Genomic DNA, 17,767 nt, shown 5'->3' with positions numbered 1-17,767 from the left:
AGTCACGAATACCGCGAGTTGGCAGCGAAAAGCCGAGCACTACATCTATCCATGGTGGTATATTCTACAACGGACCCCATATCATTCGATCTTCAGTGCTGAGTGTACAAGCGACCCAGCGAGTGTTTTTTATCGGAATACTGGGATACAATTATACACCGACCTCTCAACAATCCGCCGCCTTCGATTCAGCAAACTCACAAGTTACGACATCTTATGGTACCCCCTCGGTATTGGTGTATTGGACATGGATAAACAGTGCTATGCATGGATGTAAAGGGTTTGGGAATTCACTTTCCTAGCAGAGGCACGGGCTCACAGCTCACGTCTGGTCGAGGATCTGGATTTCGAACCCTTTTACGTGTGCATACATACGTGTCACTGTTTGGATGCTTTGAGAAGATCTGGTGTCCTGTTTCTGGTCCTCGGGTTAATATTCAGGTGTGCCGGTTTGTGTGGTCGTGCATCGAGATTGATATTGGGTCGTGGGCTGGACTGCACGCTTAATTTTAGTGTACGTTGTAGGAATATCGTACTGATTTGGTTTACAAGTATGGTATATTAGGGATTTATCAAGTTTAAATGCTATAGATCGTAGGAGGCACCTCGAGGTCCAACAGGACGGACGGTACATGCAGCCTGCATGATCAATCAATGACCATAGCACAACGTCATGACAACTTGAAAGTAGCAGACTAAAGAACCAACTACTAGATACTACTACATCCGCATTATAAGATTTAAATACCAAAAATTGGTCTTTAGAAGACACTCATATGATCCATCGAATATAATTCCTCATAAATGCATTTTAACTCATAGGTCTCCTTTTTATGACATCTAACATTACGCCGTTTACGGGGTGCAACGGCCAGTGAAGCGCGGGTACAGCGAGCAATCACGAACAGTGTACCGGGCACACAGCCAAGCAAGGAATCGCTCGAGACCGAGGCCGTATCCGCCGTGCGGGGAGGTTCCGTACCTTTTTGTTTCATATATATTAGCAGATATTCAAAGATCCCCGGTAGGGGCTGGGGGTGTTGAAGGAACTTACTTGCGCTGGTCGGTGTACCAGTAGTACGGGCTGGGATCCATGCCCTCACGCTTATACGCGGTCATGAGCTCATCCCAGTCGTCCATACGCATCGAACCACCGACAATTTCACCGACGCCGGGCATGAGGACGTCGACGCTTTCAGTGACGCGCCGGTCAGAGTCGTCCTTCTTCATGTAGAAGGCCTTGATCTCGGCGGGGAAGTGGGTGAGGAAGATGGGTTGGTTGATGATATCGGTCATCTTGCGCTCGGCAGCCTCAGCAATGTCATCGCCGAACTTGTGCGGCTCGCCTTCTTCGTTGGGGATGTTGTGTTCGACCAGCCAGTCGATGGCGTCGGAGTACTTCATACGGCGGAAGGGACGGGTCGGCTTCTTGAAGTCCGGGTTCAGCTTGTTGATGTAGCCGGCGATCTCGGGCTCGGCGAAGATGTTGTCGATGACGCGGCAGATCACTTCTTCGATGTGGTCGAGGAGGTCCGCGAAGGTGATGAAGTCCAGCTCGGCTTCGATGTGCGTGTACTCGGACAGGTGGCGGCGGGTGAGGGACTTCTCGGCGCGGAAGGATGGGCACACGCAGAAGACGTCGCCCATGGACGGCAGGCAGGTTTCCAGGTAGAGCTGCGAGGATTGGGTCAGGTAGGCGTTTTGCCCGTAGTAGTCGAAGCCGAATAGGGTGCTGCCGCCCTCGACTTGGGTTTGCACCATTGCCGGAGGAGTCACTTCCAGCAGACGGTTCTCCTCAAAGGCCTTGCGGAAGGCGCGCAGGGTCGCGGCGCGCACCTTCATGACGGCGGACGAGGTCTCACCGCGCAGCACGAGGTGGCGGTTGTCGAGCAGGGTATGGGGATCAGCGTCCTTGGCCACGCGGGTGGTGATGGCCTCCTTGTCACCGGCGGCACGGCCGATGATGGTGAAGAAGTCGGCATGCAGTTCACGGTCGTTGGGAGCGTGAGCGCCGGCGGGGACGGCGCGCATCTCACCGTGGATGGACATGGAGGTCTCGAGGGTGAGGGTCATGATATCGTAGGTCTTGACCAGGTCGCCGGTCAGAATGCACTGCATGTATCCGTAACCATCGGTAAGAGTAATAAAAACAACGCCCTTCTGCGCACGCATACGGTGCACACGACCCAGGACGCGGACCCGCGTACCGGGGACATCAGAGTCGGCAGGGCGTGGCTTCACGATGGCGGGATCGACGACGTCCAGACGAATGCGGACGGGGGCGGGCAGCGAGGTGTCCTCCTTGATGATGACCTTCTTTGCCTCGTCCAGGACCTTCTGGCGGTTATCGGCCTCGGCCTTCTCGCGGATGGCCAGCTCTTGCTCCTTGGCGGCCTTCTTCTTGCGCTGCTCCCACAGGTTGGTGGCCTTCTTCATGGCGGACTTGGTCGCGGCCTTCCACTCCAGCTTGGCCGCGGGGTCGACATTGTCGCCGGGGGCATCGGTCTGCGACTTGCGGGTGAGGTACTCGATACCCTCGGTGGTGGGCGCGTGCTGCACGAAGGCGTGGACGAGAGTCTTGTAGGGAGCGGACTCGGTGCCAGTGGCGGTGGTGTCGTCCCGGCCGACGTCCTCGTCGATGTAAATGGAGAGCGCCATTGCATACAATGTGTCAATTGAGCACAGTGATCGAGGGGGAGGGCTGGAGGGGCGCGGAATTCTGCGTGGACGCAATTTAAATTAGTTCGCCGCACGTCTTGCATGTGAGTCATCTCGCAGGAAGGAGTGGGAGATAAGAGTGTTCAGCGCATATGCACTGCGCCGGTTCAATTGCGATGATTCTGACAAGAACATACCTATGGTACCCTGACCCAAAGTGCGCGAGATAATTGTCGTAGTGTCAAGCCGCGGGAATCGCACAGAGCGAAGAGGAAGTGGAGGGGTAAATTTCCGTTCCCCACGGTTGCCTGAGGCAGCGACGGGAGGTTGTTGCGATGACTACCATGCCTTAAGGTAATGATGATTCGATGAAAACCCTAGGGTAGATTAAGTATCCAGTGAGGTGATGCCATACGAAATTCGAATGATTCAAAATGACCTGTATATTTATTGTGAGATATATCCGAGGTGCGCTGGTGTGTATTGCCTGCACTAGTTAGTTATATATTTTGGCTGACCAAATTGATCAGAATAAATGATTCATCCGATCATACTCCATGTACTTATCCATTATGATATGATCACATCAACTATTACCACCCATATACATACATCGTGTATCGTGCTCGTGCTCTCCTCATGCTGACTACTACTGGGATGTCACGGGTTGTGCCTGATCTCCCCAGGTTCGGATTGGCGGGGCTGTTCCAGTTCTGCAGGAGCCACGGAACTTTGTTTACCACTCCAACATCAACAAATCTTCTACGATTTAGCTGGGCTAATAGTAAAATATCTTATTATAATGCCTTAATTTTTATTCTCTATTAAACCTTAATACCGCAACACTGAATACTTACAGGTGAATACTCTCAGCTTCTCGACAAAGTGGATCGCCACGTAAAACTCCAGTGGAACGGCGGTTCCTGGTTGCCGGGCCCCTTAAGGGTGAACGAACTCCTTTTCGCGGAACCCCTTTTACCATCCTTGCTCCTGCTGGCCTGGTCCTTGCCGTTCATTCTTTCTTCATTCCTTCTCCGAACCTCGTCGCTCTCTTTTTTTGTTCGTGTTGTGTCTGGTAAGCCGCCCTTCTCCACATCTCATCTCTCATCGCTCTTCCCTCTTCCGCCATCCCCCTTTCTCTTCATCTTCAGCCTTGTCCCCTTTCGGCTCATCCTTTCCACTTATCCCTTTTCAGCTAATGTCGTTTCTGTCTGGATAGTCTCTTTTCTTCTTCGGCTCCGCACCTTTTCTTTTGCAGGATCCCCGTATATATCTGACATTCCCCAAAACGAAAAAAAAAAAAAAAGGTGCGATGACCCCCCTCGTCTCGCGCCCTCCCGAGGCACATTCCAATCAATTAACCTTTGGCGCCTTTTCAGACACGTCTCCAGTCGCTTCGTTTCCCCCCGACGGAGTCCCGTTTCCTCTTCTCCTCTCGTGTTCCTTCCCCTGGTTGTCGTTGCGGAAAGAGGTGGTCCCCTGAATGGTGATCTGATATACCCGTCGTGACCGCATCCCGGCTCCCCCAGATCTTTCTTCCACCCCCTGGACCAACACGCTCAAGAAGAAAGACAAAGAAGCTTCCCCCTTGGTTTGCCCTGGCTTGGTGTCTCCCACACGGGACGATTCCGATTTCCCTCGTGAGCGTTTCATCTCGCCATGCAAACCTCGGATGCGTCCAGCATCCCGAACAGTTCGCGTTTGATACCTCCTGGCTCCAAATACCTCAACGGCGACACGGGCTTTTCCCACGGCGCGTATAATTCCAACCATCCCAATCAAGGCTTCTCCAATCGAAACGGTCGTCGCGCCAATATCCCCTCGATCAACACCGCTGCCGCCGGTCAAACCGCCGACATGGCCTCCGGTGCCGGCTTCGATATGAACTACACTCCCCTCCTCCCGTCGCAGCTGCTCGTTGGCAGTCCCTTTCAACCCGGAACCCCGTCGGCCTTTGCCTCTCCCCAGTTTGCCAACTTCGGCGGCTTCCCGCAAGCCAATGCCAATGGACACGCGCAGAACTCCCAGAACCATCAGCTCGGCAGCCCGACCCAGGGCATGCAGAACCCCGGAATGTTCCCGGGAATGATACAGACGGATGGGTTGGGCGCGTCGCACCTGCTGGGCCCCCAGTCTCCCATCAACGGAATGGGCGGCCTCGGCAACGCGGCTTTGGGCAGCCCGGCGGCCTCAGTGACACCCGGAATGTTGTCGGGCACCAGTCGCACAGTCTATCTGGGGAATATCCCGGCTGAAACGAGCGCCGAGGAAATTCTGAACCATGTGCGCAGTGGCCAGATCGAGTCGGTGCGCCTGCTCCCCGATAAGAACTGCGCCTTCATCTCCTTTCTCGACAGCAGCTCCGCCACCCACTTCCACTCCGATGCCATCTTGAAGAAGCTGGCCATCAAGGGCAATGATATCAAGGTCGGCTGGGGCAAGCCCTCGCAGGTGCCGACCTCCGTGGCGCTCGCGGTCCAACAGTCCGGGGCGTCGCGCAATGTTTACCTGGGTAACCTGCCGGAAGAGACCGCCGAGGATAACCTGCGCGAAGAGCTCGGCAAGTTCGGCGCTATTGACACTGTCAAGATTGTGAAGGAAAAAGCCATTGGATTCGTGCACTTCCTGTCGATCAGCAACGCCATGAAGGCCGTTACCCAAATGCCCCAGGAGGCTCAATGGCAGGCCCCCAAGCGCGTCTTTTATGGTAAGGACCGATGCGCATACGTGTCCAAGACGCAGCAGCAGAATGCCGCCCAGTTCTTGGGTATCGCGCCGGGCTATGCTCATGTTCTGAACTCGGCCGATCGCGATTTGATCTCCAACGCGCTGGCTCAACAGTCGGTCGCGGCGGCCGCCGTTGCGACCACTGCTGGCGGTGTCAACAATCTGGGCAACCGCACCATCTACCTTGGAAACATCCACCCCGAAACCACCATCGAGGAGATCTGCAACGTCGTGCGCGGCGGCCTTTTGCACCACATCCGCTATATCCCCGACAAGCACATTTGCTTCGTGACCTTCATCGACCCGACCTCCGCCGCCTCCTTCTATGCTCTGAGCAACCTGCAGGGCCTGATGATCCACAATCGACGATTGAAGATCGGCTGGGGAAAGCACTCTGGTCCTCTCCCGCCGGCCATTGCACTGGCTGTCAGCGGTGGCGCTTCCCGAAACGTTTACATTGGAAACTTGGACGAGGCTTGGGCCGAGGAGCGTCTGCGTCAGGACTTCTCGGAGTATGGCGAGATTGAGTTGGTGAACACCCTACGCGAGAAGAGCTGCGCGTTTGTCAACTTCACGAACATTGCCAACGCCATCAAGGCGATCGAAGGCATGCGCAACCGTGAGGAGTACCGCCGATTCAAGATCAATTTCGGCAAGGATCGTTGCGGTAACCCGCCGCGCCAGGCCGGTAACCACTCCAACTCCCAGCAGGGTCGCAACGGCCAGGGCTTGGAAGGACCCCAGTCGCCTACACCCGCCATCAATGGATTCCAACAGCCCCTCAGCCAGTCCGGCTCTCAGTCAAGCCCGACTCGCCCTGCCCTGTCGCCCGCCCCTGGCTCCACTGGATCACAGAACGGACAGCAGCGTCACCCGCTGCAAACCGTGTCTTCTCCCTCGGGTGTGCTGAACGTGGGTTCGAACAACCCACTGACCATGTACCTGAACCAGATGTCCGCGCAACAGTCGCAGGACCAGGAGAACAGTCTCCGCGACCCAATGGCCCTGACTGGCCTGCAAGCTCAGTCCCAGGCACCGCAACAGTCTCTCTATAACGGCACTACCACCGGCGAGCTTTCCAATGGAAACATTGACGCTCCGCTTCACCAACACAAGTCCTCTGCCAACGGCTACCTGAGTGTCGGCTCTGGCAATTCTGGTCCTGGCCATCACTCTACCGCCAGTACCAGCAACCTGAGCGTGCCCCGTGCCTCGCACTCTCGCGCTGTTAGCCTGCCATCATTCTCGCAGGAGCCTTTCGGCCCCGTCTCCGGCCAGAGCGGTCACATCCGCACCGGTACCACCCATCAGCCCCAGAGCAGCTTCTCGAGCTTCTCGTCTGCCCTCGGTGGATTGAACCACTCGGGCTTTGGACTTGCCATTCAAAACGAGAACTCCCTGCCTGGCTGGGCCGAAGAGGAGATCGGAGCTAAATAAAGCTGCATCCCTGCATCATTTGGAAGATGCATAATTCCGACTCATTACCCTTGGTGAACCCATCTAATGGCATTTACTCCCTTCTCTTTTTTCTTTTACTTTTTACACATAGTTCATTTTGATTGTGACGCCATCTCTGCATTTGACTTCTTTTCTTGTATTGGTCTTAATATCTTGATTTTTTCTGACTTTCGACATTCACTTCTGACCCCCTTTTCTTTTTCTGTTTTTCTCGATGTTTTGACTCTTTGCTTTGTCCGAACATGTTTCCTTCACCGACGATGACCTTCTACTCCCTTTAATCCGCTTCTCTTTACCACTTTGTATTGCTAGCTGGCTATGGTTTTTATTCTCTTTTTGACTTTCGACCGATTTCTATCGAGGCAAGGGTGGCTTTTTGTCTTTTTATTCTTTCCCCCTTCTGGAGAGCTTGCACCTCTCGAGCATTTCTGAGGTTGTGTAGGTCTCCTCTGCCTTCAGGTGTCGGCCTTTCTTTTTTGATATGGATTTAAACGTCTGCCGTTGGGCAGGTTGCATCGGGTGTTACGATCCAGTGAAAAATACCCAGTCTCTTGCTCGCTGGCCCGTTGGCTTGGGCGGTTGAGCTGCAGATGTGTAATTACATAGTGGAGAGTTCCCGGGGAAGAATGAAATGAGTCGACGCAATGGTGGTTTTTTAGTGTGCTGATGTGTCTGGAATAACAATAACAAAGTTATAATGCGACAAGATGTCTTCGAACTTGAAAGTGTAGGAGAATAATGAGGTAGCTGTAGAAGTGCTCGAACGGCTCATGTCGTGAAAGCACGTGACCATATGGACATTTCTGACTCAGCAGCCGCACCCTAATCTTCCCACCTGGGAAGGTGAATCTTCACTGCATCATTCACCTTGCGTTCCATTCCCACAAACGCCATCCTCGTCACTTTCACGATGGCGCTTCCACCGGAACAGATCAACATTAAGCGGCGTCGTGAAGAGGAGCCCGTCGAGACGCTGTGTACGTCTTCCTGCACTTTTTCCCTGTGTTGTTTTTCACCCCATGATCTACACCCCACCAAGATCTGACCATGCATCAAATGCCATCGGTATTCGACGCTCAGCCAGTGTCCCTTACCCTGCACGCTATATCTTAATCTCTTCGACGTTCGCATCCTGTCATGACAGATCAACTAACAAATTTTCAGACATCCAATCCGCGCTCCATCAAACCAAGCGCCGTTTCACGGACTACGTTTTCCAGCGAGTCCCAATCAAGGCGGGCGATGGAGATGCACCGACTGATGCTGGTGCACCAACCACTGCTGCTGCCCAGAGACTCTTGCGCAGCCCTCGCTCTGTGAGCAGCCTGCATGTGAACCGACGTGCTCCCCAGCAGAGCACCACTCCTACTCCTGGCATCACGTCCAGCGGTGTTCCGCTCGTGCGCAGAACATCTCCTGGCGCCGAACTTCGTGATGCACAGCGCCGAGCTGCTGCACTGAAGGAGGCCGATGAAAAGCGTAAGCAGGCTTTGCAGCCTTCGCCTCTCCAGCCTTCGCCCGCACAGTCTACCCCACAGGATGAACGCCGTACGCCTGCAACTGGTACTTCTGGATCTGGTGCTTCGTCTAGCCGAGATTCTGCCATCCGCCGCTTCCAAATCTCCAAGGCTAACAGCCCTGCACTCCGAGCTGCCGGCGGTGGCATTCAGAAGCGTCGACCCGGTGCCCCGCCCGGCGTTGCTGTTCTCGTTGAGCAGCTGCAGCGTAACCATTCGCGGAAGGCATCTATGGTTGACGACTTGGTTTGCCAGGCTGAACTCGATGACTATGTGAATGTGACTCCGCCCTCGGAGCCGGCCAAGCCACGCAAGCGACCCGTCGTCAACCAGGCCGAGAAGAAATGGAGAGAAGAGCGCAAGAAGGAGATTGCCGCTGCTAAGCAGCACATATCCGAGGGGCTTGAAAATACCGCGAAGTCGCACCAGAGCACCTGGGAGGAGGAGTCTGACCGGCTGGCAAAGGAGTTTGAATCGATTGCGCTGGAGATCGAGAATGGCATGGAACTCGATCCCAGCAATGGAGGAGATGCCCTGCCTGGCCACGAAGATGCTCCCGCCAAATCTTCTTACTCGCGATTCTCACAGCCAGCCTCCTTGAAGTATCAACCGCGCTTCCCGAACAAGCTTCGCGCGCGGGCTTCGGACTCGAACCAACCCCCTGCTCCCGAAGATCCCACGGAAACGGATGGCGCCGATACCCAGGCTGTGGATGACAATGATGGAGACTTCGTCTACGATGTCTACATTCGACGACCGCTGACGGATAATGACAAGCTTACGAACCCGTTAGCTGAATTCGAGTCGGACAAGCAGCTGAAGGAACTCGAAGCAGCTGCCAATGCTGGCGTGGGTGTCATCGTGATCACGGAGGAGGATGAGGAATACTGGGACCATTTCATCGAAGATGATGAAGAGGAATGGGACAGTGAGGACGCGGACTCGAATGGTGAGTTTCAACCGGACCTCCTTGCCAATCCCGGCTTTTACGTTCCCTCCAACCCTTATTTCCTTCTTGCTGCCCTGATTGGCTCAAGCATTGCAAATACCCTTAGCTTGGACCGTCTTCCCACTCGAAACGAGACAGAGCCATTGGAAGAAGGATGGGACAATACTGATGCGCCTGTAGCTGAGAACAATCCGGCCAATGATTATCCAGAGGAAGAATTCTCGACTGGCGACGAGGAGGACGATCCTACCTCCTTCTTCGGCAGACGTCACATCGCGTCCGACGACGAGGAATTCGACATTGACGACTCCGACATCGAGGGTGGCGCCCGGCTCGGATCTACTACCCACACTGGCTATGGTGGATATCTGTTCTTTGGTCGATCCCCGACCGACCGACACGTGGATTCGGACGACGAGAGCGTCTGATAGGAGCGACTTTTTTCATGGTCTGACAAAAACCGGATTGATTCAAACATGACTTGGACAGACAGACCGGACAGGTCTTCGTTGGGGTGGCTGGTTGCGATGGTGTGCCAGATGCAGATAGCCGTGAGTTTTGATCCATTGCAACCCTGTATTATCCTTTCCCTCCCCTTATGTTGGTTCTAACGCAGATCGTAATTGGCTAGCTTTCAGTCGTGTTCTTCTGCAGGCGCCGTGGCTTTGGTCTTGGGTCAATATCCTCTCAACGACCAAAGCCCGGTATGACGCCAAGGATAGACGTAGGCCCTTGGAAAGAAGAAATCCCTGCGACGCCAACTGCCAGTTGCCAGTGGCTCTGACGTGTCGATCTGGAATGATTCCGACTAAGCCCTCCAAAACTTTTCCTCTTTCCGCTCCTCGCCCGAGGTCATCCGGCCCACCATCGCATCACAAATGCCCGCTTTGGCTACTCTGCTTGCGATCGTCGGAAGTTTCCTTAGCCTCGGAAAAGGATCGTGGGCTTAACAGCCACTCATGCCACGTGGGGGGCTGATGCGGGGTTGTCGTTGGAATACGTAAAGTGTAGGGGTAGGATAGGCAGTCGGGTATTGTCGGTGCTGACGATGCTTGTCTGCCATGAAGAATCCTCCTGGAAGTTTGGGAAGGATGAGTGGTGGAAAGTATTTTGCCGTGACGACTCGAAAAGGCAGTTCACTACAAATTTCTCCATAGCCAGAGCCTACAATCTCCAACTCAGGTGCTCCTGTCAGGAGCTACCTCCAGTACACTGTGTATGGGTAGGGAGGGTCTGCTGATAGAGTATGAATGATATCAGCAAACTCAAACCCGGAAGTAGGAACTAAATGCCGATACTATATTTGCTAGTCGTAACTACCGACCGAACCTAATCCCATCAGCACAGCACTTTATTGCTCATTCGTATAAATCTCTTTCAGGAAGGAGACTCATATCCCAGATCCATCGCTTGCGCGGGATTGGTCGGATCTTGCGACCGATCGGTCGTCCTGCAGCGCTGAAACAGTTTGCTATGCATGCAGGCTGTGCTGATCTCTGTTGGAATGTCGTTGCATCGCACTGTGAGGAAGGTCGAGACGGACCGGATACTGGATCGGATGTATGTAGTATTGGCTTTGGGTGGGTTGGATGCATGTTTGCTTGAGTACCAACCCTACCTTAAGGCAGTAGTAGGTATTGGTAGACGAATAATATGATTGTTTCGTGTTGGTGTAATTCGTATCACTACATGTATTGTTAAGCCTCGCCTAGAATAGCCTCAGCCAAGGCGCGTACTGCACCAGTGTGTAGTGTGTTCAGACAAGTCTGAGACATGTCTGCTGTATACTTCAGAATTGGATCAAAAATGGATCTCCCTCAAAATACTGTGCCTAGAGTCGGTCTCAGGGTAAGTACTCGTTTTGCATAAACTTCTCAACCCCGTCCTCACCGGCAGAATCCTACACAGTCAGGTTAACTAACATCATATCCCAAATCACCCGCCATCTAACGCTCAAGATGAACCAGGCTTTGTATAAATCAGTGTAGACACTTCAGTAGGAGTAGCACCAAACACCGAGCTCCACTGTGACGGAGGTTTACTGCAGGTGACTCAGCTGAAGAAAATCCCCTCTCCGTGCCCGCGTTCTCCGTCCCGCGGTGGATTACGGAGGAAGACGGGCGCATCCGTGGATATCGAGTCAATAATTGCCCCCACCGTGGCCAGATTGCGAGTGTTCAGGGCAGGGTAAAATTAGCGATCTTGGGTTCGGTATACATTTAGATTCTTCCCTCAACACAATTCTCTCCCTGGGTGAGTTCTATCCAAGACAACTGGTGAGGAGCCACTCTAGCCCCTCAAATACTGCAGGTTTAGTCTGGCACTCGACGGCAGCCAGGCGGGTCTCGTCGTTAGTTGCTCTAGTCTCGATGGACGGCGGGTCTGAGGAGTACTGTGAGGCTCTGCTGGTTTCAGGTATTGTGTTACGCGGGTTTTGGTGATACAGTACGTGTAACTAAGTATCGGATACCAGAATACTCAGCAGTGCCGTCGTCGTCGTCGTCGTCGTTGTTGTTGCAAACAAAATGAGGTGTTTAGTAGTATACTAACGTTGGATATTCTACTTGCTGATAGTTGTCTTAGCCCAGAAATAGACCTACCCTAAGATAGTAGAGTCGTCACCGACTCGGAGACGAGGCTGATTACAAAGCGTAACCGTACCATACTTGGTATTAAGGAATGCCAGCCTTGTCGCGATACCGCTAATCGCCGGGGCTTCAGGAAAGTTCAACCAAGCGCATAGCCGACTCCTCGTATCTTTTCGATATCCACTAAAGATGTCGTCAGGCGGCCCACGGCGATCAACAAGAGATCGTCTCAAACAGAGTATCGTGGATCCATTGCGTGCCGGAGATCACCGAGGAGGTCTGGATTGAGGTGGGCCAGACAGTGCCCGTGGAACAACTGACAAAGGAGAGTATCGGGGGACGAACCAGCAAACCAGCCCTGCAAAAGGGTCAACGGACGCAGGTATCCTAGGGTAGGAAAGAATTCTGGTGACGGGACGAGCTCGTATTACTGTGGAGCTGCCGAAAGACATCGGCCGCGGAGATACTGACGGTCCGTGAAGAACCTGTAGGATCACCAGCGACTACACCTTCACGCAGGCAGTGCCAGGCCAGCCATAATGCGACCTCATATCGCATCGTCCTCAGACCCCCAAGAGTACATGTACGATGGCAGGTGCAAGGATGCGCAGCGCAGCCCGTGCTAGCCCGACGCTAATGCCCCCTACCGACCCGGGTGACGGGCTCGCGGTGTGATGGTTGAAGCATTAGTCCCGTCGGAGTTGTCGTCAGTGCCTGTGTCCGCAGTGATTGGATTGTCGAGCAGAACTTATCCAACGTCTGGTCTGCATCGATCCCAACGTTTTGCCCGTGCATGGGCGGTCGATTCATTTTCAGAGTCGGAGATAAACTCGACTCCTTCCACTGTGAGCGAGCTCGCTCTTGCCACGCGAGTGCTTGGCGAGTGCTTCGCGATATCCGAGGCAGACGTCCGACTTGGTCCAATTCACCAGCAAAAAAAGGCATCTCCGATCGGGGTTGCATTATTGAAGGAAGGCCGTTGCGACTATCGGAATTCGGGGATAAGACTGTGCCTTACTCGACCGAGAGTACCACCTTGCAGAGAAGGAGGAGTGCAATGAAAAACCAACACAAAACTCTCGATATCATTCGTGCTGGCACGCCACGATTATCAGCGGCCGCGTCGAATCAGATCCACCCCAGGTTGGAGAAGGACTCCGTGCAATTATCATCCTGCAGTCTTCCCACTTGATGCACTTGCAGACACGCAGACCTTGCCGGCCTTTGAATCAGGCCGCGATGGATATTCCGGGCAGTACAGTGTACTGTACTCTGGAGGTACTGCACGCTGTAATGTCTGTGCTAGTGTAGGCTTCAAAATTAGCCTGCAGAACCTGACCGGATCGCCGTTTCACGACCTTCCCGTCATTCACCGTTTCACCAGTCCCTGATCAGCTCAACCCACCACTATTGCAGATCGTCGATACTTCTTACAGTGGATGGATATGCCACGGTGTATGAGAAAATTTACACTATCTGGAGTATGAGCACGTATTACTATCTTACTCTGGAATCGTGCCACGAGGTTTTGTGTATTGGCAGGGAATGCAGCGCAGGATATTGTATGGGCCCAATCCAACACCGACCAGTTTGCAGAAATAGAAACCCCTTAGCAAGCCTACGCTGCTTGCGCGCGGAGAGATACCATTCGAACACGGAATCCCGGAATCCTTCGACGCCTCCGCCCCGCCATCGAGGCCACGATCAGGAGATTGCCAATTTGGCAGAAAGAGCGAGCTGGAGGCCCGAGTGCCTGTGCTTTTGTCGCTGTGGGTTTGCTTTTCTAATTCCCCGCTAGGTCCTCACGAGGCTGTCTCCATCAGAAGTCGGGAGGCATTTCTCCGCTGCTACTAAGCACCAAGTTCCGACGAATGTAGAGTGTGCAGTGATGTTCCTACCGAGGTCGACCCGCCTCATAAATTACATCCACATCCGCAAATTGTGGCAGGCGGTTAGTGGGGCCAGCAGCGAGGCGATCATGGTTCATCTGACACCAAAAGCAATATTTTGTTTTTCTCTTCTCTGGGAGTAAATGTATCACCGCATCCGAAATATTTTGCGAGTGCCTCGCAAAGGCAAAAAAAAGCCAGCGATGCATGCCACAACATCACAATGCTGTACAACCTCTTTGCTTTTTCTTCACGCCTCCCTCCACTGTCAGGAAGTACGTATCTCCACACCCCAACCTTCTTCATGATCAGCAGAACCCAGAACGCGTCCACTCACGCCCCATGACGATCACCGCGACAATCGTGTGGATAATCCTGCAGACACTGTAAAGGGAAGACTCTGGCTGTGATCTAAGCTCCCCGGAGGACATTTCCACCGAATCCACATTCCGAGTGCCGCGCCCCCCGGTGTTTTTCCTTAGTGTATGCTAGTCGTGTTCCCCGTAATCGAGGCTCCATCGTGCTAAGGAGCAAGAGCCGAGGAGCTTACCGATATCTTGCTAACACTGACCTTGCTAAATTTAATCATTTGCGCTTTGACAGCCTGCTTTGGGTAGGAGTCCTAAGCGCTAGACTTTGACTAGACTGATTTCACTACCGTGCTACCCACTTGTCATTTCTCGCTGAAGTCTACTTTATAGGGTTGATTTGCGTTACTATTGCCGAATAAACGCCGGATATTAAACTTGCGGTGGTTCCATCCCACGAGGCTTCGCCTCAAGTGTCTCTCTTAACGGCATGTGTCACCGACCGTGGCAATTACAATAGATAGATGGCACCTTTGATGGGAAGCTGAATCTAAGACATACCCACACGGATGTGGTTCGACTGTTTTTACAGCAAGTGAAAATGATCCAAGCTGACTTCGCCACGTCCTGAAGAAGATCCGCCGCGGCCTCCAATGGCGCGCGTCGGAATTGCGAAATCACATCGGATGAGATCCTGGTGATTGCTCCGATGATTTTGGCCGAGCATCCACCCCAGGTGGAACGTGCGCAATACTGTCGAAGGGGGTAATTTGAAATTCAGCAGCCTTGCGTTTTTTTCAGCGGTACCAAGCCGTATCCAGCCGTATGCTCCGGTATTGAACCCGAAGAATGGAAGAGGTCGCGATTGGAGGGTGGGGGGCAATTTCTTCCTCCCCATACAACATACACATTACCCAGTTTAGAACGGATTGACGTGGAGAACCATAGGCAAGACGTCATCTACAGACGGTGTAGTTGAATACTGTGAAGACCGTGTCGATCGTGATACGTTTCTGATATCACACCTCTGGCCAAGCAAGCAAGGCTCGCGAAAGTTTCCGGGCGCCGCGCTCATTCGCCGCTTCGCTTACTCCTTTCTTTGATTGCCGTTGCTTTGCGGTGATCTTTCTAGAATCGTCTTGATAACGGCTTGTATGTCGCTGTCATTTCGTCATGAGCAACGGTTGAACCAACCCCGAAGGTTAAGAGTCTTTTCATGGCCATTTCAAGATTTAGGTGAACTGGACAGGTACTGGCGGGTGGTTCCTACAGTACCATATCACTACTGTACAAGTTAGGATGACGTTACCTTTATAGTATGTTGTACCCAAGTAGCTATCCTCAGTATTCATGTGTATTTACTATAATTTCGTCCAGTTCAGCTCCCGCTTACACAACCCACTTACACAACTCACTTACACTGTACTTTAGAGTTAGCACTCCTTACGATACTTCACTGCACCTACAGTGTCATTCTTCAGACTGGCCACCTACCTGCACCACCCAGCAGATCATTATTCTGCACACCTACTATAGAAAGTAAATAGTTTACCCCAGCACCGATCTCGCACACGACACACAGTCGGACGGCCGCCCCTACTCCGGAGTGAGCAGGAAGTGCGAAATGGAGTCCCGCCCGGTGGAGATCGTCCTGCACAGCGCTTTTTAGCTCGAATATTCTTACTTGCGTACAGCAGCGTACTGTGTAATGAAAATACCATCCCTCTTCCCACCTCAGGAAAGTACATAAGTAAATACGGTAGTGTAAGTGTATGAAGGGTCTGTTCTGCACAACCATGCGGCTGAAGATTCACAGCGCGTTCTCGGGCCCGCCATTCGGCCGGTTATGGGCCCACTTTCGCTGATAGACTGAATAGGTTAGAATTGCGAGCTGTGCATAACCCATTGCTCAGAGTTATTTGACTGTACCATGAATACGAGGACACTGCCCTAACACAATAAAATGTCGCATTACGGGTGACCAAAATTCGAGTCGCTTGACTGACTTTCAATGCACAGTTTAGGGATTGCACTCAGTGGTAGAAGAGACAACTGCGAAGCTCACCCTCAAGTGTAATTTCGTACCTTACCATACACCACGGCTGCTGGCCCAAGCTCCCGCGCTTACGGCTTCAACGGCCACGCGTACCGATCTGACAGTTCGGCGCAGTTCGGGGCAAATTTAGGGTTTGCCAACCAATTCCATGCAGGTTTTCGAACAAAGAATACCGCCCCAAGGCATGCCATGTTCCACGGTTGACGCTGGACATTTCCCCTGCCTGACCTGACCGGGCCCATTCCTAGTCCTAGTACTAAGATCATGTCGTTCTGAAACCCCTGTCGTACCCCGGTCTCGACCATGATAATCGCGCCCCCTCAAAGTGGTGAAGTGCAGAGAGAAGAGGGGGATGCGCGACTCGGCTGCTCGAGTCCAGTGTACTATTCTGGCGTAGCGGTCGGCGGACCCATTTGGTAGAAGAGGAATGACTGCGCAACAATTTGGACAGGGGTTGATGCAGGATTGATGACGAGTCATCTGTTCGCCGAGGCTCGTGGTCGCTTTACGAGCAGCCTCACCTACAGGGGAGATTCCTACTGCTCAGGGACTACTTAGAGGAGTAAGTGTGGTGCTGCGAAAAGTAGTACCTCGCCTACAGCGTCGTATTCGTAGGCCTCCCGCGGCGCAGGCGTCGGCATCCTAGCGGGCTCTCGTGAAGCACCGAGGACATAGGTACCACCACCAGTAGAGGGTAGTTCTCCGTACCTGAGTTCGCTAGGACTGTCGGATCGACCAGAGTCGTCGGTACCGGGCTTGGTGCGGCGGCTATCGCTAGCACTTTCTAGCAGACAGACGACGCGTGAAGGGATGGATCGGTCCATTCCTTACCGGCAGGTGGCATAATGATCGAATTTCCAAATCCTGTTCGGGATCGGCCAGACGGGACCGATTCGACAGGTTCATCTTTTATCACCAGGGCCTATAGGCGTTCATTGAGTTGTATTCTAGTGTATCGAAGAAAGGGGCGTTCGATCTGCAGGAATTCGACACATCGCAGAAATTTGGTCCATCACGGAAAATGCATGGGGCGGCATGCTGTGATTGGGGCAGCCTCGAAATCCTGTGGAAAAATATTGATTGAGCGCCCACGTTCGACCCTGGTCATCTGCCGATGAGTGGCTGATCGTTCCTGCACGACATGACTCGCGCGCTCTCCGCCGCCAGTGGTTGCGCCCTTGTGCCGGTGGTTATGGGAAATGCGAGTGGCTGGTTTTTTCGCCGCTCGAACCGGAGACAACAGTAGAGTCGGGTTTTGGCGCACGATGCACCTGCTGGAGGCCGAGGGACAGGGGCGTATTCTGCGTACAGGAAAACCCCTGGAAATGTAATATCCACGGAGATGCCACGGAGGCGCGGGCTTCACGTGATTCACTCTGTCTGCGGCTACGCGACGAAGACTGGTAGATGATGTGACATGATTGGCATGGCAGGTAGGAAATTGGAAGTGGGCCGGCGGGTTAGCCCCGGGGGCCATGTTGATCGGATCTGCACTGACAAAAAGACGGAGGAGAAGGATCGCTGAAAATGCCTCGGGCGAGCTGCGAATGTGGACTCTGCGCTGCGAGACAAAGTGCGGTACAGCTGTCGGCTGTAGGGTCTCCTGTACCTCTGTGG

At 53.3% G+C, this 17,767-nt stretch overlaps 4 protein-coding genes across 4 annotated transcripts; 2 read left to right on the top strand and 2 right to left on the bottom strand.

Moving 5' to 3' along the window:
- Positions 1–855: 855 nt before the first annotated feature.
- N7532_003277 (asparagine--tRNA ligase DED81) lies at positions 856–2,658 on the bottom strand (the record flags this gene model as incomplete). Its single annotated transcript, XM_056615771.1, has 2 exons — positions 856–982; positions 1,055–2,658. The coding sequence occupies 2 exons, from the start codon at positions 2,656–2,658 to the stop codon at positions 856–858; spliced, it is 1,731 nt and encodes a 576-aa protein (XP_056476128.1).
- Positions 2,659–4,317: 1,659 nt separating this feature from the next.
- N7532_003276 (putative differentiation regulator (Nrd1)) lies at positions 4,318–6,822 on the top strand (the record flags this gene model as incomplete). Its single annotated transcript, XM_056615770.1, has 1 exon — positions 4,318–6,822. The coding sequence occupies one exon, from the start codon at positions 4,318–4,320 to the stop codon at positions 6,820–6,822; it is 2,505 nt and encodes an 834-aa protein (XP_056476127.1).
- Positions 6,823–7,753: 931 nt separating this feature from the next.
- N7532_003275 (Iwr1 domain-containing protein) lies at positions 7,754–9,737 on the top strand (the record flags this gene model as incomplete). Its single annotated transcript, XM_056615769.1, has 2 exons — positions 7,754–7,820; positions 8,008–9,737. 2 exons carry the CDS (start codon positions 7,754–7,756, stop codon positions 9,735–9,737), a joined length of 1,797 nt encoding a protein of 598 aa, XP_056476126.1.
- A 6,967-nt stretch (positions 9,738–16,704) lies between these two features.
- On the bottom strand, positions 16,705–16,974 carry N7532_003274 (uncharacterized protein; the record flags this gene model as incomplete). The annotated part of the gene is made up of 1 exon (XM_056615768.1): positions 16,705–16,974. The coding sequence occupies one exon, from the start codon at positions 16,972–16,974 to the stop codon at positions 16,705–16,707; it is 270 nt and encodes an 89-aa protein (XP_056476125.1).
- Between the last annotated feature and the right edge of the window lie 793 nt (positions 16,975–17,767).

Source organism: Penicillium argentinense, assembly GCF_028826775.1.
Source record: "Penicillium argentinense strain IBT 30761 chromosome Unknown utg000004l_segment0_segment0, whole genome shotgun sequence".
Lineage (NCBI taxonomy): Eukaryota > Fungi > Ascomycota > Eurotiomycetes > Eurotiales > Aspergillaceae > Penicillium > Penicillium argentinense.
The sequence above is the reverse complement of the archived record's forward strand: the minus strand, read 5'-3'. Positions and strand labels throughout refer to the sequence as shown.